The 21,735-nt window shown below is 39.7% G+C and overlaps 1 protein-coding gene across 2 annotated transcripts in view; it reads right to left on the bottom strand.

Annotated features, from left to right (window-relative positions):
• The window catches only part of CLCN5 (chloride voltage-gated channel 5), a 154,607-nt gene that overhangs the window by 46,248 nt on the left and 86,624 nt on the right, over positions 1-21,735 (bottom strand). For both annotated transcript variants that reach the window (XM_082609016.1, XM_082609017.1), the window contains exon 3: positions 1,358-1,504. In XM_082609016.1, coding sequence (XP_082465142.1) covers positions 1,358-1,504 — 147 coding nt within the window. The remainder of the gene's footprint in view (positions 1-1,357; positions 1,505-21,735) is intronic.

Below are 21,735 nucleotides of genomic sequence, written 5' to 3'. Positions count from 1 at the left end.
GAAAAGATAATCAGCCCATTAGAAAGACAGGAACATCATATGAACAGGAAACTTCCAGAAAAAGAAATTTTTTTTGGCCAGACCGCACAGTTTGGGGGATTTTAGTTCCCTGACCAGGGATTGAACTCGAGCCCTCGGCAGTGACAGTGCAAAGTCCTAACCACTGGACCACCAGGGAATTCCCCAGAAAAAGAAATTTAAATGGTTAATAAACATGAAAATATGCTCAAGCTCATTAATTTTAAAAAGTGAAAATTAAAACAATAATAGGGATGCATTTATTTATTTATCATATTGTAAAGATGAAAAAAGAATTATAATATTTAGCACCAGCAAGGCTGGTGAAAGGGGAAATAAGCACTCTTACATACTCATGCTACAGAAATGCTCTCATACACTTAAAAGATACACACACACACACACACACACACACACACACACGCACGCACATGGTTGTCCACTGTGGCATTGTTTGTAATAGCAAGAGATTGGAAGCAATTGAAATGTGCATCAATAGAAGCTTGGTTAAGTAAACTATGGTACAGCTATACCATGAAATTGTACGCAGCCAATGAAGAGAATGACGTTACTGCATAACCAAATAATAGATAAGGGGAATTCTCATTTTATAAATATATTCCAGATAATAAGAAAACAATTATAAAAAGGGGAAAGGATTTGAACAGACACTTCATCGAAGAGGATATAAGGTTGGCAAATAAGCACATGAAATGATGTTCAACATCATAAACCGTTAGGGAAATGAAATTAAAACCATGATGAGATAACACTACATAGCTGTTAGAATGATTAAAATTAAAATTACTGAAAATACTAAGAGCAGAACAAGTGGAAGAACTACCATACATGGCTAGTTCAGATGCAAAATGGTACAGCCACTCTGGAAAATGGTTTGGCAGTTACTTACAAAGTTCAGCATACATTTATCACACAGTCCAGTGATCCCACTCCGGGGTATACTACTCAGCAAGAGAAAGGAATGAACAACTTAAATGAATCTCCAAGGCATTAAGCTGAGTGAATGAAGTCAGTCTCAGAAGTTGAAACTATGTGACTCCATGTATATGACATTCTCAAAAAGGAAAAACTATGGGACAGAGAACAAATCAGTGGTTACCAGGGCTTGGGGGTGGGGGAGGACTGACTGCAAAGGGTAATAAGAAGGAATGCTTTGGGGGTGTTGAACTGTTCTGTATCCTGTCGGTGGTGGTGATTACAAGTATCTACGCATGTGTTAAAATTCACAGGACTGTGTGCCAGGAGATAAATAAATGTTATTGTATGTACATTGGAAATAACTTTAAAAAAGATAAATTGTCATCAGCAGTAATGATACCTTCTATTTCTCCATCTAAGGGAGGAACATCATCTCTCATGGAGAAATCCATAGCTGTCCCTGGTATGTCCATCAAGTCCTCATCACTGGAGCTGCTCTGGAAGCTATTGAAACTCCCCTGCTGAAAGCCTCTGTTATCCATGGCTCCTGTACAGAAAAAAAAAAAAAAACAGGAGGCTTATTACAATGATTTCCAAGCCCCTTACCACTTATTCTTTTTTTATTGTGGTAAATACACGTAACATAAAATTTACCATTTAAACCATTTTAAACTGGCAATTCAGTAGCATTTAGCACATTTACAATGATGTGCAATCATCACTATCAATTTCCAGAGATTTTTCATCAGCTCAAACAGAAACTCGTTACCCAGTAAACATAACTTCCCATCTCCCTTCCCAGCCCCTTATAACCTCTATTCTCTTTCTGTGTCTGTGATTTGCTGATTCTGGATATTTCATATAAATGTAATCATATAAGATGTGGGCTTTTGTGTCTGGCTTCTTTCACGTCTCATAAATTTTTCAAGGCTCGTCCATGCTGTAGCATGTATAAGTACTACATTCCTTTTTAGAACTGAATAACACCCATTGTATGGATATACCACATTTTATTTATCCATTTATCAGTTGATGGACATTTGGGTAGTTTTCACCTTTTGGGTTACCACTTATTCATATGTCCTCTTTCGTGCTCTTATTTTGACAGTATAGACGTACAAACTACTTAGCATAGTCAGTTATCCTCCAGATATAACATACCGCTACCCTTACCATGTAGTTGATATTGGTTTTTTGAGAACCATTGCAAATAAGCAAATCAAATGAGGACATGGGTACAAAACTCATGGGAGTTCACAATAAATAAAAATTTGAAATAAAAACTAGACAGCAGTATTCAGAAATGTGCTAGCCATCTGGGAGTGGAAAAATATTATTTTATGCCTCTGCCTCTCCCAGAGTTCTTAACACAATATAGATGCACAGAAATACTGGGAAAAAGAGGCATACTGTGCTGTTCAATGTTGTTCTCTGCTCAAGAATTTAATATTAAAGATGAAACACTTTCCACATCCCAAGTGGGAATCCTCAGATCATAAAATTTTATTCAAAAAAATCTTAGTATATTGATCTTTAAAAAAAAAAAACAGCATTACAGCCAACTTTATCTAGCCCTGCAGCACAACACCCCCAGTTTTTGATGAAATTTTGATCAAGTTTCATAGTCAGCAAAGTTCTATTCGATTAGGCAAATAATACTCTTTTTTAAAAATTTTCATTCACTCATTCATTTTATTTTTGGCTGCGTTGGGTCTTTGTTGCTGTGTGCAGGCTTTCTCTAGTTGTGGCAAGTGGGGGCTACTCTTCATTGTGGTGCACGGGCTTCTCATTGTGGTGGCTTCTCTTGTTGTGGAGCATGGGCTTCAGGAACGCAGGCTTCAGAAGTTGTGGCCAGCAGGCTCGGTAGTTGTGGCTCACGGGCTCTAGAGCACAGGCTCAGTAGTTGTGGTGCACAGGCTTAGTTGCTCCACGGCACGTGGGATCTTCCCGGACCAGGGCTCGAACCTGTGTCCCCTGCATTGGCAGGCACATTCTTAACCACTGCACCACCAGGGAAGCCCTAAATAATACTCTTTTAAGAAACTTCTTACTCTGGGTTATCAGAATTATGTGCAAGAATGTGGTAAAGACCAAATACGTTAAATTAAACTTTAGGGGGACTTCCCTGGTGGTCCAATGGTTAAGACTCTGTGCTCCCAATGCAGGGAGCCCGGGTTTGATCCCTGGTCGGGGAACTAAGATCCCACATACTGCAACTGGAGAGCCCGTGCGCCACAACTAGAGAAGCCCGTGCACTGCAACAATGACCCCGCGCAGCCATAGTTAATTAATTAATTAATTAAAAATTCATTAATTAAATGTTGGGCCTAAAAAATTGGAATCACAGCAGTTAAATTAAATATTTTAAACGTTAAGCATAAAGGAGAAAGAACCAACATTTACCAGGACTTCAATTAATTTTCAGGCCCTGGGCCATGCACTTAAAGTGAACTCTTTCACTTAATTTTTCCAGTGTTCCTAAGCTGTGGCATTAGCACTCCTAGTGCAGATGAGGAAACCATAGCTCAGAGAGACTAAGTAACTTGCCCAGTTAGTGTTTTTAGAAGAAGGTAAGCTCCAAATCATGTGCTCAATTTCACAACATCTCACTTATGATAAAGAGGTCAGCCTGATGGAGGAGGTCAGCATGAGTGACATTTATGAACCACCTATTATGTATGAAGCATTGTGGGATAGTGGGACAGATACAGAAATGATGCTGAGTAGGCCAGATGAGATGAAGATTGAGAGGCGAAGACTTGGGAGTTATCAACATCAAGGTGATGACTGAAATCAAGAGAACAGATATTCTAAGGGAAATCTGCCATTCACTTATGGATAAGGATGAATATAAATAAAAGAAACACATTCTCAACAACCTTCTTTAGTATACACCAATAGCTTGAACTCTGTGCAGACATGAATCTAAACAACAGGTTCTCCAGGAACATTACCATGCTTCCATGGTGACATATGGTCAGGTGGAGAAGGTAGGGTCATTTACCCAGAGGTACTAATAATTTAGAAAATTATCTATCATAAAACCATTCCCTCAGCTACAAAACCTCTAACCTTCCTATGTGGATCAGATGTTTCCTAGGATACTAAGAATCCATGCTTTGCATCTTCAGCCCAGCTCCCTCGCTTCCAGCCAATCCTTCATCCTTGCTAGACTCTTCCTCCTGCTCTATCCTGCTTCCTTCACGCCCCTTCTCTGAGCACACCTGCAAAAATGCACTTACACGAATTCCTCTGAATTATGATTCTAAGCAAGAAGGTGACAAAAGCGGCCTCTGCCGCTGCTCCCAAGTCTAACCTGACTACCATAGGATCCTTAGGCAGGTTTTTCCTATTACCAACGACACATAGGAAATTCTGAAACTCTCAGTCTTCCCTCCTGTCATCCAGGAAGAAGTGTCTTTAATCTTTAAGAAAAAAATTAGTCTCTCTACTTTGCTCTTGATCTGACTAAGATAACAGATCCTTACCTGCCTTACTCTGAGTTACTTTATCTTATCCTTTAAGGAAACCTACTATCTCTAGCCCTCATCTCTATCTCAAGCTCCAGTCCTTAATTCCCAAGAATTCCATTTGACACTTCTGTTGCTGCTTCAAACTCAACAGGATGAAAATGAAAAACAAGCAGAAATAACATTAGCCTAAACACAAATAACAAAATCCAAACAAGGCATGTTTCCTGCCCTCACATCAACTTTCCCTTTTAAATGTAGGTGGCATCAGAGTCATTAGTTGCACTTAATATTTGTCTAACTCTGGGATTTACTACGTTCAACGAACTTATGAAAGCAATCTCAAAAGTAGGTATTCCAGGTTTCTAGAAATCTTAACGGAAAACAAGCACCGTTTTAGCTGATGAGAAGAACTTGAGAGATTTTCTTTCTGTTTAAATTCATCCAACGCCCGTGAATTCCAGTGACTAGCACTGAACGTAGGCAAGAAAATTTGCAAAATGATGCAGAATCCTTTCCCTCTCTCTTCACTGGTTATGTGCTTCATTCAGGAAATGATTTAAAATACACAGTTCCAGCAACTCTACATTAGCCACACAAATCATAGGGAGAAAAAGTATGGGGAGTCCAAAAATAATTTATATTTGGCTTTGGAATATGTCCTGTAGTCATATTTTCAGAAGGTGTACCTATTGTTCTGGGAATTCATTAAAACAAAATAATGACGCTACAAGATGAAGACTCAACAAAGGAGAAGCTGGAAAACTCTTCCGTTTCCCCATTAGGACCTTACAAACTCCTTCCTGTAACCCACTGACACAGAACAATCCAGCTAAATTGAGCTGCCTCATTTCAAACATTTCGTGGAACAGTTATCTGGCTCAGTGTTTGGGTTATAAAGTGCTTCCTTAATAAGTACATAGAAATAAAGGGTCAACAAAAGAAAATTAGAAGCAGCAAGCAGATCAGGCAAAACAGATGCAACAAACGAGTTCAACAAAGAAAAAGGACATAATCAGTAAAACTCAAAGTGATATTTTGCCCGTGGATAATCCATTCTGGTAGTCGTTGGTTTTATTTTGCAGATATAAAAAAGTTCCAGACAAAAAGTTAAAGCAGCAGAATAAAGAGGAAATGATTTAAAGTTCCTCAAAGTTGAGATTTGATCCTGCATTTAGTTGAACTCCAAGCCTATTGCTCTTTCCATAACACTCTGGGGCTTCCCTATGACATGTCAGTCCAGAGAATGGCACATCTGGAATAAATCAAACCTCTAGATGGTCACAAGCCTGAGGTCAGCCAGAATTTAGGGTAGACCAGGAACAAAGTAACAGGATTTGATTTATTATCCCAACTAGTGGATTACTATAGGGCTTGTCATACATTGAAGGGTTATGGGGGGAGGGCAAACAGGGAAAAATGTTTGGTTGATATCTGCATTACATAGCTGACACTTTCAGTTCCTTTTGTCACCTTCTTGCTTAAAATCATAAGCTGGTTCCCCATTGCCTTTTGGGTCAAGTTTACATTTCTCTGTATGGTATTCAGAGCCCTATCAAATCTAGATCCCATCTACCCAGACAGACTTATCTCCTGCCATAGATTTGTTATACTCCACATAGGCCATGTACTTTTACACCTCCATACCTTTGCTCAGGCCATATATTCTATCTGAAATCCCACCCAGCCCCCATCCTCTTTTTAGCCTGGTGAAATCCCCTTCAATCCATCTAGGGCCAGCTCAAACAGACTTTCCCTCAACACCCACTTTGTTCAGACATCTATGCTGATTGCATAATCTCTTCCACTTGAGTCTTGTGACTACACCATATCCTTCTCATTTTTGTGGTCTTAACAACTCTAGTGTTGTTCCAGAGAAGGTATTCAATAAATGCTTATTGAGGAGGATTCTAGTTGGGGAGGAATGGTTAATAGCCAGTCAACACATTTATATAGCCAATACTCAATAAATCTATGCCTTGCACTATGAGGGTAGAGGATTAAGGATACAAAAAGCGTTTGTTACCCTGTCACTGCTCTCAAGAATTTATGATCTAGTTGAGGAGGAAACTTCCGCATAATGTAATTATACAACAGCTAAGTGTTAAACTGTTAGAATAAAAGTGAAACTGGCATTTAGAAAATGGAAGGGAGATTGTAAGCTAGAGAAGGCTTCATGAAGGAAAGAAGGTATTCGAGGACCAGGAAACAAAATGGCCAAAGGCTTGAGATGAGACTGAGGCTGGCATCTGTGCTTGACTAGAGGACAGGGTAGCTGTATGTGAGCTAATGGTTGGGAAGCCAATGGAGTCACTGCAGTTTTTGAGGAGCAACATGATAAAAACATAATTTTAGGAGGTGAGTGTGGCAGCAGTGGACTGGAAGAGAGAGGATGAAAAGGCTAGGAAGGCAGTTCACCACTTCCAGTTTCAATGTAGGTCATTTAGGATGGAGGAAGAAGGGGGAAAAGGGGAAGAGGAGTACATATTCCCAACAGCTGTACTGAAAGAGCCAAGTGGGGATGGGGTGGGATGGTGCTAATTTGTGGTATGGCATACTAGCATCTTGTTTAAATAGTAACAGCAACACATGTTGGTACAAACAAATTAATACCTCCATCTCAACTAGCCCATTTGGCAAAAGCAAATGTATAAACCAATGGGCAGGCTGATACACATGACCCTTCAAATAAAAATATAAAGTATATCACATATTCCAATGCTAACAAGCACAAAGAAGCAATAAACTTTTCTATTTCTTATTTTGGTTCAAGAACGATAACTGTTGACCTGCACATGGTATTCCATGTACGTAACATATGCCAGATACCACAAATGTGGAAAAGGGAGGATGCAAAAGGAAAAAAAGGGTAAGAGAGGCATTATACAACCTACCAAGATACGAGTATTGTCTTATCATTTAAAAGAAAGAACATTAAGTCAATCCTAAGTGTAACACTGAAGGTGATAAGAACTGGCACATACATAAAAACACCCTTTCTCTACCCACTATACTTTGAGCTACTTGAGGACAGGGTGCCTTAAATCTGTGTTCCTAAGTGCCTGACACAAAGAGCGAACTCAGGGCTTCCCTGGTGGCACAGTGACTGAGAGTCTGCCTGCCGATGCAGGGGACACAGGTTCGTCCCCGGTCCGGGAAGATCCTACATGCCGCAGAGCGGCTGGGCCCGTGAGCCATGGCCGCTGAGCCTGCGCGTCCGGAGCCTGTGCTCCGCAACGGGAGAGGCCACAACAGTGAGAGGCCTGCGTACCGCAAAAAAAAAAAAAGAGAGAGAGAGAGAGCTCAGTAAATAATCTAGTTTATACTCCAATTCCAGTTTTAGTTACTTTATTTTGAGAGTCAGAAATGAAATGCAAATCTTGGACAGTAGTCTCTGAGGTGCCTTATTTCAGAGGTTTGGGCCAATCCTTAGCCCAAGGCACCTTCTCTACCTGTCATAATTTCAAGTAAAAAGTCCCAGGAGGAAATAACAGTGCTTCTTCTCACAGTGTGGTCTTCATCTGGGAGTCATCCTCACAGACAAGTAGGGGTTATGAGAAAAAACAGAACTCAGAGCAGGCAGTACGAGAACAGCAGTTCTCAAACTTTTTGGTCTCAGGATCCCTTTAGTCTTCAAAATTATTGAGGGACCTAAAGAGCTTTTATTTATATGGGTTCTATCTATAGATATTTACTGAATTAGAAATCAAAACCCAGAAATGTTCAAAATAAATATTTATTAATGTATTTAAATATAATAATACTCATCCCATTATATGTTTACGTTAACTTTTGGAAAAAAAAATCTATATTTCTCCCCCAAAAATTCGTGAGCAGCATTTTGCAAATCTTTTTATTTTTTAGATTTTTAATTCTTTCTTTCTTTCTTTCTTTCTTTCTTTCTTTATTAGCCTCACCATGCTGCTTGCGAGATCTTAGTTACCTGACCAGGGTTCGAACCCGAGCCTCCTGCAGTGGAAGCTCAGAGTCCTAACCACTGGACCACCAGAGAATTCACACAAATCTTTTTAATGTCTGCCTTAAGAGGACACATATTCCATTAGCCATCAGAGCAATGACATCAGCACCTGTCATACAGCCTCAAGAAAACTCCACTGCATATTCATGAGAAAATGAGAATGAAAAAGGCAAAAAAAGTCTTAATATTAATATGAAAATAGTTCTGACTTTGCAGACCCCATGAAAGGGTCTTAGGAAGCACAGACCACTCTTTGAGAATTGTTAAAGGAGAGAAAGAACACAGAATGGAGAAACCATACTTGGGCAACACTCATGAGTGGTAAGAAGGAGGAAGAGGACAAACTAGTCAGATGAGACCGTGTTGACAGATGAAGGAAGTGGAAGTGAAGCAAATGACAAACTGATATTTCCTATAAATATTTTTCCAAAGGAGAAATAGCCTTGATATATAAAGAGATTGTTCAAATCATTAAAACTGAATCCCAACAGATGAAAGGGCAAAAGATATTGGTAAGTAGATAATTTATTAAAGAAAAGGGGGAAAGGGGTTTTAAAAATTCAGAGAAATTAAAATTGAAACAATAATATGCTATTGTCCCTTAGCATTTCTTCCATTTCATCTCAGAGATTCTTTCTTTTTTTTTTTTTGGCTGTGCCACATATATTGCGGGATCTTAGTTCCCCAACCAGGGATCAAACCCAGGCCGCTGCAGTGAAAGTGCCAAGTCCTAACCACTAGACCACCAGGGAATTCCCTCAGAGATTCTTCAAATATGATAACACTCTGATAGAAAGGCTTTCAAGAGTGACAAATAAGATGGCTAGAGAAGCACCCTGAAGTTCAAGGACAAGAGCCTGCCAGGCCTGACAAAGACACCACTCATATTTTATGGATCACTTTCACTCTGGAACATATGAGTAAAACACCAAAATAAACTTTAGGAAACTGAAATATAGCATTACATTGAAAGATTTGCCTACTATAAATAAGGAGAGTTTATTCCAAGAACACAAGACTGATATCACAAGGAAAATTGTCGACATCATTTATCAGACTAACAGATAAAATTTTAAAAGCCATAATTATCTCAACAGATGTCAAGAACAGATTTTAAAAGTTTATATTTATTCCAGATTAAAATATTTTTAAAATATTCCAGGTGGAAAATTTGTTTCTTGACATGATACAGAAAATTTAAATTAAAACCAAGAAGCAAAATCTCATTCCCCTTAATACAGGAAGATAATGATGCCTCCTGTTGCCTATTATATTTAACATGGTAAAAGAAAACTTTAAGAGGAAAAAAGTGAAGAATGCATATAGGAAAGGAAGAAATATATTTTGATGTTTGGATTGCATGAATACATATCTATACAGCTCTAAGAATATTAACTAAAAATAACTAAAGGTAATAAATGAATTCAGAAATTATAAGGCAAATAGACAAAAAACAACTGCATTCCCATGGACTATCATAGAACTAGAAAATACAATAATTTATTTATGATAGAGACATACACTTGAAACACAATATTACTGTAAAATTTATAAAGTCCAAGTAGGAGGAAAAAAAGAATGACATAAATCAACAAAGAAGTATCATGCTCTTGGATAGAAAGTCTAAATATAGTAAGAACAAAACAGACACTAATCTGAATTGTATTACAACTATATATTAATCTAGAGTCCCTATGGCATCCTTTAGATAACTTGAAAGATTGATAGTGAACTTCACCTGGAAGAATAAGTAGGCAAGGATACTAGTGTATATATTTTCTTAAGTAAATATGGCAAACATAACCTGTCAGATTTTAGTCTTCTACAAAGAAACAATCATCAAAACCTTATGGCACTGGATTAAGAATAGAGATTCTAGCAGTGGACACACACTATTTTACAAACTTAATAGCTGATAAACCAGAAGCAACACAACTATAAGGAAAGAATCAACCACTTTTTAGTAAATAGTTGAGGGACTGCTAGATATCAAAATGGAAAACAACGTACAATTACAACATATACCACATTGTGATAAATTCCAAATGGGTTTTTTTAGGGTTGATTTTAAAAATAACACAGAATAGTATATTCATTCCAGATGTGGTGAACAGGCAAAGTTATTTCTGACCATGGACAGATACAAAATGGATTAATTAATATGTACTAAAATAAATAACTTTTTGCATCAGGGAATGTATGCAATAAAATGAAGTGAAAAGAACAGAGGAACAAATCTGTGTCATCATTGATAAAGGTAATAAAAAAGGTGGATGCACATATTCTAGTAAAGATTAAAGGAGGATTTCTGGTCAAGAATGTAATAAGGAGCTTGGAAGTTCTCAGTCTCATCCTCACAATGAGAAAAAACTGAACAAACTGAAAATCAACAACTCTCCTTAGATCCATCAGAGAACTCAGATTACAGGACAAACTACCGTCCCCAAACTTAGGGAGACAGACAGGCAGATACAGAGAATCATAGCTTACACTAGCAGAACCCTCTTTGAGAACCAGTGCCAGGGTAGGAGAACCTAAACTGTAATTGAAGAATAGCTAAAGGCTTAGTGTGGACAAATTTGAGAGTTAAGAACTCGAAAAGGCCCAGTGAAGACCAGAGAAAAATCCCCTCGTGCTTCCGGTAGGGGCAGGAAAAAAAACAGGGCCTTCTCTTCTTTTCACAAGGCTGGCCCTCAAGAGAAACTATTTTACCAACACTTAACCAACTTAGCAGAAAGGAAAACTGAAGTCTAGCTCCATCCAGCCTTCCTGTCTCACGTAAAGGAGAAAAAAACAAAAGAAAATAAAACTGAGAAGCACTTGTGAAGTTCAAAGCCAAGGGGGCACAGGCTTGCTAAAAGAATGGAACCTAATCATAGGACTATAGAACACATCCCTTCCTCCATGGCTTACTAACACATCAACGGGGCTCATGAATAACAATAGGAGAATACAACTATAAGAACTGCAAAACCCAAATACATATGAGAGCTTAAAACAAAGACATTAGAGAAAATTTTAGCCTCTGACACATACAGATACAGCAAACAGTAAACATATCCTAACCCCCATCCAGATAAACATAAAATCTCACACTAAAGGCCTATTTACTTTAGTTAGTTTTACCCAGTATATCATTGGCCACCTTTCAAAAAAAATTCCAAGGCATACTAAAAGACCAGGGGAAAAAAAAAAAACCCAGCATGTAGAGACAGAGCAAGCATCAGAACCAGAGTCAGATGTGGAAGGAATGTTGGAATTTTCAGAACAGCAATTTAAAATAACTATGATTAATATGCTAAGGGCCTTGGAAAAGGTGAACAACATGCAAGAACAGATGGGTAATGTAAACAGAGAGATGGAAACTAAAAGAAAAAATCAAAAGGAAATACCAGAAATGAAAAATGCTGTAAAAAAAAAGGTGAAGAATGTCTTTGATAGATGCATCAACAGACTGAACACAGCAGAGGAAAAGGATCAGCAAGCTTGAAGAAATGTCAGTAGAAACTTCTAAAACTGAAATGCCAAGAGAAAAGAAGAATGAAAAAAATGAAAAGAATATCAAGAGCAGTGGGACAATTACAAAAGGTGTAACATACGCATAACGGGAATAACAAGAAGAAAAGCTGCAAAAGAAATATTTGAAGCAATAATAATGAAGCAATAAAAACCACAGGTCCAGAAAACTCAGAGAACATGAAGGAGGATAAATATATACATACATACATACTACAACTAGGCATATAATACCCAAACTGCAGAAAATCAAAGACAAAGTCTTGAAAGTAGCCAGAGGAATAAACACCTTACCTATAGAAGAGCAAAGATAAGAAATACATCAGACTTCTCTTCAGAAACCATGCAATCAAGAAGAGAGAAGAGTGAAAAATATGAAGTATTGAAAAGAACCACCAATCAAGAATTCTGAATCCAGAGAAATTATCCTTCAAAACTGAATGAGAAGTAAAGACTTTTCTCAGAAAAGCAAAAATTGAGGGAATTTGTCAGCAGTAGACCTGCCTTGCAGGAAATGTTAAAAGATATTCTTTAGAAAAAAGAAAAATGATAGAGGTCAGAAACTCATATCTATGTAAAGAAAGGAAGAGTGCTAGAGAAAGAATAAATTAAAGTAAAATAAAATATTTTTTTAATCCTTAATTGATCTACAGACAACAGTTTGTGCAAAATAATAACAGCAACAATATTCAGTGATGATATCTTATGGATAAGTGAAATGAAAGACAGGAATGTTATAAGGGACAGAGGGAGGAAGTGGGAATACTCTGAAAATAAGGTACTTGCATTATTACTCATGAAGTAGAATTGTATTATTTGAAAGAAGACTTAGATTAGTTGTAAATGTATATTGCAAACATAAGGGCAACCACTAAAAAAAGTAAAAAGATAAAAAGGAAAGGAAAAAGTATGATTAATATGCTAAGAAAGGAGGAAAAGTGGACTCATACAAAATGTTCAATTAAAACTAGAAGGCAAAGAAAGAGTAGAAGATAAAATAAGAAAATGACAAGGGCAACAAATAGGAAACGGTAACAAATATGGCAGATAATGTGGACTCAACATATAAGTAATCACTTTAAACATCAATAGTCTATTAAATATACCAATTAAAAGGCAGAGACTGCCATAGTGGATAAAAATACAACACCCAACTATGTTGTCTACAAGAAACCATGCTAACACTAATTAAAAGGAAGCTAGAGTAGCTATATTAATTTCAGAAAAAGCTAACTTCAGAGCAAGGCAAATTATCAGGGATAAAGAGGTACATTACAAAATGATAAAGGGGTCAATTCTCTAAGAAACCATAGGAATCCTTAATGTGTATGTGCCTAACAACAGAGCATAAAAATACATGAGGCGAAAACTGACAGAAAGGCAAAGAGAAACAGATGAACACACCATTATAGTTGGAGACTTCAACAGCCCTCTACTGGAAATGGACAGATCCAGAACCAGAAAATCAGTAAATACATAGCTGAACTAAATAGCACCAACCAACTGAATCAAGTTGGCAAATATAGAATCCTTCATCTAACAGCAGCAGCAGAATACACTTTCTTAAGCTCATATGGATCATTCACAAAGACAGATGACATTCTGGGCCCTGAAATACACCTTAACGATTAAAAAAAAAACAGAAATCATGCAAAGTTTGCTTTCAGATCATAATGGAATTAAACTAGAAATCAACAACAGAAAGGTAGCTGGAAAAACCGAAAATACTTAGAGATTAAAGGACACACTTCTAAATAACACATGGGTCAAAGAATAAGTCACAAGAGAAATTAACAAACATTTTGAAGTAAATGAAAATTTAAAATCAAAATTTGTGAGAAGCAGCAAAACCAGCACTTAGAGGGAAGTTTATAGCATTCAATGCATATATTAGAAAAGAAGAAAGGTCTAAAATCAACCCTCTAAGTTTCCACCTTAGGAAACTAGGAAAAGAAGGGCAAATTAAACCCAAAGTAAGCACAAGAAAATAAATAATAAAAATTAGAGCAGAAATCAATGAAACTGAAGACAGGAAATGAATAAAATAAATCAACAAAACCAAGAGTTGGTTCTTTTAACAGATCGATAAAATTAATAAACCTCTAGCCCGGTTAACTAAGAAAAAAAGAGAAAAGATACAAATTAATAATGTCAAAAATGAAACAGGAACCATCACTATTCATCTTATGGACATTAAAAAGATAATAAAAGAATATTATTAGAAAATCTATGCTCACAAATTTGATAACCTAGATGAAATGGACTAATACCTTGAAAAATACTATCTACCAAAACTCACACAAAGAGAAATAGATCAGTGAATATGCTTATATCTATTAAATAAGTTGAATCATTAATAACCTTCCAAAACAGAAAGCACCAGACCCAGATGGAATCACTAGTGAACCCTACCAAACATTTAAAGAAGAAATTATATAAATTCTCCACCATTTCTTTCAAAAAATAGAAGCAGAGAGAATACTTCCTAACTCATTTTATGAGACTAGCATTATCTTAATACCAAAACAAGACAAAGACAAGAATAGAAAACTACAATATCTCTCATGAGCACAGTTGCAAAAAGCCTCAACAAAATATTAGCAGATCGAATCCAACAATGTATAAAAAGAGTTATATGCCATAACCAAGTACGATTTATTTCAGGCATGCAAGGCAGGTCCACCCTTAAAAAAATCAATTAGTATAATGCATTACATCAACAAGGCTAAAGAAGAAAAATCGTAAGAACATATCAATCGATGCAAAAAACAAAAAAAGCATTTGACAAAAATCCAACATCCATTCATGATAAAATCTCTCAGCAAACCAGGAATGAAGGAGAACTTCCTCAACTAGAGCTAACATTTTAAACTTAATAGTAAGAACCTAGATGTTTTCCTGCTAAGACCAGGAATAAGATAAGGATGTCTGTGCTCACCACTCCTATTCCGCATCATACTAGAAGTCCCAACTAATGCAATAACAATTAAAGGAAACAAAAGGTATACAGTTTGGGAAGGAAGCAATAAAACTGTCTTTGTTCACAGACCACATGATTGTCTACATAGAAAAAAACTCCTGGAACTAATGAGCAACTCTAGCAAGGTTGCAGGATACAAGGTTAATATACAAAAGTCAACTACTTTCTTGTATATCAGCAATGAACAAATGGAATTTCAAATTAAAAGCACAATGCCATTAGAGCTGTAAAATGTGCAGCTGTGGGGAGGACTAAATGAACCAGAAATCATTACTCCTTCTAGCCTGGAAAATCTCCAACATTAGTTTACACCATAGGAAACGATCTTTTTTGCCTGTATCATGAACAGCCACTCTGGGGTAGTTGAAAGAGTTTATAATAAAGTTTTTCAGTTGGAGATTGTGGCTATAGAGATACTCATCAGAGAACTATAACAACGTTAGTGATTCCCAGAAAGTCATCGGGCTTGGAGGGCAGGAAGCTTCTCCACGATGCATGTCATCTAGGAATAGATCATGTCATGAAGTCTCTTTCTACACCACTCTTATAGAGAACCTGGCAGTGTTTTCCTAAACAGATGCCCTAGTATCAAAAGCTCAACTGATGGAGTGAGATGTAAACCCCTAGCATAGTAGGAAAATACACATAAAGGACTGGAGAGAAGGAAAGAGTTCAGGACTGGTTGTCAGGAAACCCAGTCCTGTGTCCCTTCCTCCTCTGCCTCTCTAAATATCAGTTTTCACATTTGTAAAATGTGAGGATCAAGCTGCTCCCCCACCCTACCCACCAAGGATTATAGACTCTTTGAGGGCAGTGCTAAGTCTTAGCTCCAGAATCACACATCTAGGTTTGGCCAAGAATAAAATTGTAAAAAAAAAAAAAAAAAATTAAACACAGTGCCATTTACATTAGCAGCAAAAATATGACATAATTAGGTATAAATCTAATAAAATGTGTACAAGATCTATATGATGAAAGAAATCAAAGATCTAAATAAATGGAGACATATTCCATGCACATGGACAGGAAGACTCAATACTGTCAAGACATCAGTTCTTCCCAACTTGATCTATAGATTCAATGCAATCCTAATCAAAATACCAGAAAGTTACTTTGTGGATATCAACAAACTGATTCTAAAGTTTATATGGAAGGGCAAAAAAGTCAGGATACCTCACACAATATTGAAGGAGAAGAACAAAGTCGGAACACTGACATTACCCAACTTCAAGACTTATTAAAAAGCTACAGTAATTAAGACAATGTGGTATTGGTGGAAGAAGAGACAAATTGATCAATAAAACAGACTAGAGAGCCCAGAAATAAACCCACACAAACATAGTCAACTGATCTTTGACAAAGAACAAGAGGCAATTCAATGGAGAAAGGACAGTCTTTTCAACAAATGGTACTGGAACTGGACATCTACATGCAAAAGAGAAAATGAATCTAGACACAGATCTGCAACTTTCACAAAAATTAACTCAAAATGGATCATAGACCTAAATGTAAAATGCAAAACTATAAAACTTCTCCAAGAAAACCTAGGTGACCTTGGGTTTGGAGATAACTTTTTAGCTACAACACCAAAAGTATGATCTATGAAAGAAAAAAGTTGATAAATCGGACTTTATTAAAATTAAAAACTTCTGCTCTGCAAAAGCCACTGCTAAAAGAACGAAAAAAACAAGGCACAAATGGGAGAAAATATTTGCAAAAGACACACCTGATAAGGGACTGGTACCCAAAATATACAAATAACTCTTAAAGAAGTTTTTTTTTTCTTTTGGCTGCACTGCGCAGCTTATGGGATCTTAGTTCCCTGGCCAGATACTGAACCCGGGCCCTCAGCAGTGAGAGTGCGGAGTCCTAACCACTGGACCACCAGGGAATTCCCAAGAACTATTAAAAGAGTTTACACATAAGGAAATTTTGACTCTTAAAAATCATCCTGTGGAACACAGAAATCTGTATTAAAGTTATTTAAACCAGTGGTTCTCCAAGCACACCGTGCATCAGAATCCCCTGGAGGGCTTATTACACAGACTGCTGGGCCGCCTACCCGAGCCCACCCCCGATTTTCTGATTCCCTAAGTCTGAGGTGGGACCTGACCATTTGATTTTCTAACAAGGTCCCTGAGAATGCTGATGCTGCTGGCCCTGTGCATCAAAAAAGATGTAAAGTCTGAGAAAAATAAGAGCAAGGCCGAGCAGCCACCAAAATGGGGTTTTAGAGTACACAAAAAGTTACAGGGCACATATTAAACAAGTTGAGTCTTTTTTTGCAGAGTATATTAGACGAAGTTGGGAGAGAACAAGTCCCACTTATTTAAGAGCTTGAGAAAGAAGACTGAAATGTTGTGTTTGTCTTTTCCTATCATACTCTTTCTGTGTGTCTCTCTCACCATCTGTAATACTGTATTGCTATACTGACCTGAAATCATAAATCTGTAATGGGCAATGGGCAAAGGCACTAAGAAAGGTAGGAATGAATAGACCAGCCTAGCTGAAATGGAGAGTGCACTGGAGAATACTGCTAAGGCCACCTAAAAATGCTAGACTAAACCTGCATTCTCCATCCCCTCCCTCTTTACTCTTAAAGATTGATCCTAGATAGCATAACTCATTGGACTATCCCTCATTTCCAGGAGACAAAACAGGCTGCTGATAAGCAACTCTGAACTCTGGCACAATACCCTCTGCCTCTCTCTACACCCAAACATGTACGTAGTCAAAAGGTGGATGGAGAACATAAGAAGAGTTTCTAAGAAACTCCTAAATGTGCCCACAAAGCCAAACATCCAATGCTGTCTATTACGTTCACCTCAGTTTTTCTAGCAACCAGCATAGTGGCTGGCGCATAGTAAATGCTCCCTAAATAATTGCTGGAAGAGTGACCAAATCTGAGGGAAGTGATGTAAAGCTGAACGGTCCTCCTATATGCTCACAATGCACACTTTCCTTAGACCCAGGCATATAGATGATGGGTTCAGAAAGCCCAGCACCTACATGCAATGAATATGAGGGAGGGAGCCAATCAGAAGGCTCAGGTATGGGAACAGTGTGTGTACATACACGTGCAAGCACTTCCACCTACCTGCAATGACAAGGCCCATCCCGACACACTACACGTGTACCTAACAGATAATGATGAAATCTACTCTTCCATATGCTTCCAACGGTCTGTTAAAAAGAAGATTCGCCTTTCTGTGCACTGAGAGGATGAAACACAAGGCTTATTTCCTTGCACATTGAGCATGCAGACATAATGATAATAAAGATGTTTATTCTCACACAAATCCCCTAGACAGTAAGGCCACTGCATCCCCCCCAGAAGCCACTCAATAAATATTTACCAAAGAAATAAATGAATGGGAGAGACTGGTAATCTAAGGGCACTCTGCACTTGTCCATGTCAGGCAAGGCTCACCCTCTTAGAATCCTTGTACTGGGGCACTGCACTGAGAGTACTCGGGCCCAGGTACCAAGGACAGGAGAGACGGAGTAAATCCGGACATGCACCTGCATGTCCTAGGTGAGCCAGACAGGGACACACAGACAGAGACAGAGAGAGATGGAAATAGACATACAGTATGGTAACATAAAAATCTAGGCTGTTCTCATCTCCATACTGTGTGGTACGCATATAAGATGAGCAATAAGAAGGGCCCCCTGCCCCTGTCCCCCACCCAATTCAAGAAGAGTCTGTGGTAGGCATCTTAAGGAAGCTCACAGTCCTGTCTGCAAGTCCTGGGAGATAAGGGACAGCTTATGAGTGCAAACTCCTACACATCCTATAGGCAGGAAGCTTCTCCACAACTGTGCGCACCTCTCCATCCCCAGAGGAGAGGGGGTGAGGGTGCCCTCGTGAGTTGGGGGAATATCAAGACTCACTCTTTGGCACCCCCAACATTCATGCCCATCTGCACTGTGGATCTGAAGTTCGCTCTCCTAAAGGTGCTCACCAGAGGGCAAGTCCGGTGATTCTGCCTGTCTCATTACTTACTGCATCCTTAACACTCAACACAGTGCCTGACACGTGGCAGAAACTCTGTACATATTCAGGAAGGCAAAAAGGGAGACAGAAGAACGAACTCGGTCCTGCCCTATGTAGGCAAAGCTCCATCTATGTGAAGCCCTGACTGGAGACAACACTTGAGATAGCGCTCACTTCTGGGCTGAAAGGGAGGGAAGGAGGGAGGGAGGGGGTGGGAAGGCTCTGGTCCCCGCCCACCACCCGGGGTGGAGAAGGCAGGGAGTAAAAGGGAAGCTCACTCTCTAGCACTCTGCACCTCTGAGCACATAGACATTATTTAATAGGACATTTCTTCTAGAACACTGGCAAGCCCACTAGACAGAGAGCCCCAAGTCCCTGATTATTCTGTTTTCCTGTGCTTTCCCGATATCCACCAGTCACTCAAAAACTCTTACTGGGAAGGAAGAGGGAAGGGAAGGAGGGAAGAAGGGAAGGAGAGAAGGAGGGAGGGAGGGAGGGAGGGGTGATTTATAGTCTGTCCTTCTTGGTGCAGTTCAGCCCACCCTCTCTGAATCCTTGCTCAGGTGCATTGCATCAAGACAGCACTAGCACCCAGATAGCAAGGATTAGAGAGGGGGAGCAGGGCAGAAGGCTCAGGCACCTGAGTGCTCAACACGGAGAAGGCTCTCTATTACCTAAGTCTGTGCAAGAGCAGGAAGCAGAAGTCTGCACACTGTGTGCCCTGGGAGGGGGATTCCTAAGAAGCCCCATTCCACAGCTCACCCAAGCTCAGCACGTGCAGGATATTAGGTGGCACAGAAGTCCACTCACCTACACACATCCTTTGAGACAAAGACCACATCCATCTTCTCAGCCCATTGCTCAGCCCATTGCTCAATAAGTACTTGAGGAAGGGAGGGGGGAGGGGAAAGGGAGGAGAGGTGATTCACAGGCGCTTTGTCCTTCCACCTGTAGAAAAGGGCCCCCGCCTGGGGTCCTGGAGTAGGTGCACTGGGGTCCTGGAGTAGGTGCTAGCACTCACATCTGGGGCTCAAGGGAAGTGGGAACAGAGCAGAAGGCTTGGAACGTGCACACCACAGGCGCATCTGTGTGAGGGGATAAAAAGAAGCCCAGTCCCCGCACGCTGAGCCTGTGTATCCACAGGCACTGTCGTGAGAAAACCGACTGTCCCAGGGCCCTCTAGACAGTGAGGCTGGAGTCCCTGACCAGCTAGCTCACCGTGGCACCCCCAAAGAGCAGGAGCTCAGTAAATGTGTTAAATGGATGAACAAAAAAATGCACACACAAATAACCGACTGAAAGAGCATCAAGCACAGGAAAGCAAGTGCTGTACAGGCTTCGTCCTACACGGAGACCAGGCTCCCCATCTCGCATCCCTGCGCAAGCTCAGGGCACAAAGCCGGCACTCAGCCTAGGTTGCGAGGAGACGGGAGCGGAAGTGAAAATCACGGTGCAGGCAACGCCATACGTGCTTTTGAGTGTGTGTGCACAACAAGGAAGTTCGAGCTTCTACAGACAAGTGTAAGTACTAACAAAGGCTCTCTCCTGTCTTTCAGTTTGGGACAGAAATGTTGTCTCTACTTAGGTGTGTCTGTGTGCGTGTGCACGAGGGCACATGGGTACGCACGGCACAGTGAGAGGTCTCAATTCCTGGCACACCCTGCGTGCCTGTGTCCTAGGCTTGGGGAAGTTTATTCACCACACACCTCCACCTGACAGGAAGTCCTGTAAAGAGAGAAGCTATCCCGTATTCAGCAGGATGCTCCCAGCCCAGTTCATGGCACACAGAAAGGGATCAATACACATGTAATGACTGGATTGTTCAGCAGAAGGTGCACGATGACAGGGCTCGCCCTCCTGTAATCCATGCACATAGGAGGTGCTTTGAGAATTCACAACTCCGATATGCAATGGGTATGGGAGAAGGAGCAGTTCGTTCTTCTGCACACCGTGTGTGTGTGTGTGTGTGTGTGTGTGTGTCTAGTGTTAAGTGCATACCCTGAAAGGTAGTGATAAGGCTCTTCCCTGATAGTCTTGGCTGTGACTTCACATAACCTCCTCTGCTTGCCAAGTGTGTGGCTCTAGTCATGAGCACATGTACCCTCTGCCACAGCTCGCGGGGACACAGCACTAGGCACATACATGAGAAATGGGGAAACGTGTTCCCTTCCACCCTCTACGGGCTAAGTCACTCGGAGGTTGATTTGCTTGTCACTGCATCCCCAGCACTTCCACTAAATCAGTGACTCTCAAACTTGAGCGAACATCAGAGTCAGTGGGAAGGCTTGTTAGAATACAGATGGCTGTGGTCCATTTAGTGGATCATTTAGTAGGTCAGGGGTGGGGCCCAAGAATTTGTGTTTCTAACAGCTTCCTAGGTGATACTAATGCTGCTGGTCCAGTGACCATGCTTTGAGAGTCACCATTCTTAAAGATTTTTTTTTATGTGAATCATTTTTAAAGTCTTAATTGAATTTGTTATGATACTGCTTCTGTTCTATGTTTTGGTTTTTTGGCCATGAGGTATGTGGGATCTTAGCTCCCCGACCAGGGATCGAACCTGCACCCCCTGCATTGGAAGGTGAAGTCTTAACCACTGGACCGCCAGGGAAGTCCCAAGAGCCACCACTGTACATGGACATGAAAGAAATGAAAGCATGGGACAGGTGATGTAAAGACTCTCTACTATTTTAAGCATGGATGAGATTCACTTTCTATGAAATTTTGTACAAGGGCAATGGACTGGGACAGTATTTGTCTCCAAGTACCAAGAATGAGAGAGGGACCTGAATAGAAGGCTCGGGGTTCTTCAGACCTAGTCTATCACTCGTGTGTG

This window comes from Mesoplodon mirus, assembly GCF_964341445.2.
Source record: "Mesoplodon mirus genome assembly, chromosome: X".
NCBI classification, from domain to species: Eukaryota; Metazoa; Chordata; class Mammalia; order Artiodactyla; family Ziphiidae; genus Mesoplodon; species Mesoplodon mirus.
The sequence above is the reverse complement of the archived record's forward strand: the minus strand, read 5'-3'. Positions and strand labels throughout refer to the sequence as shown.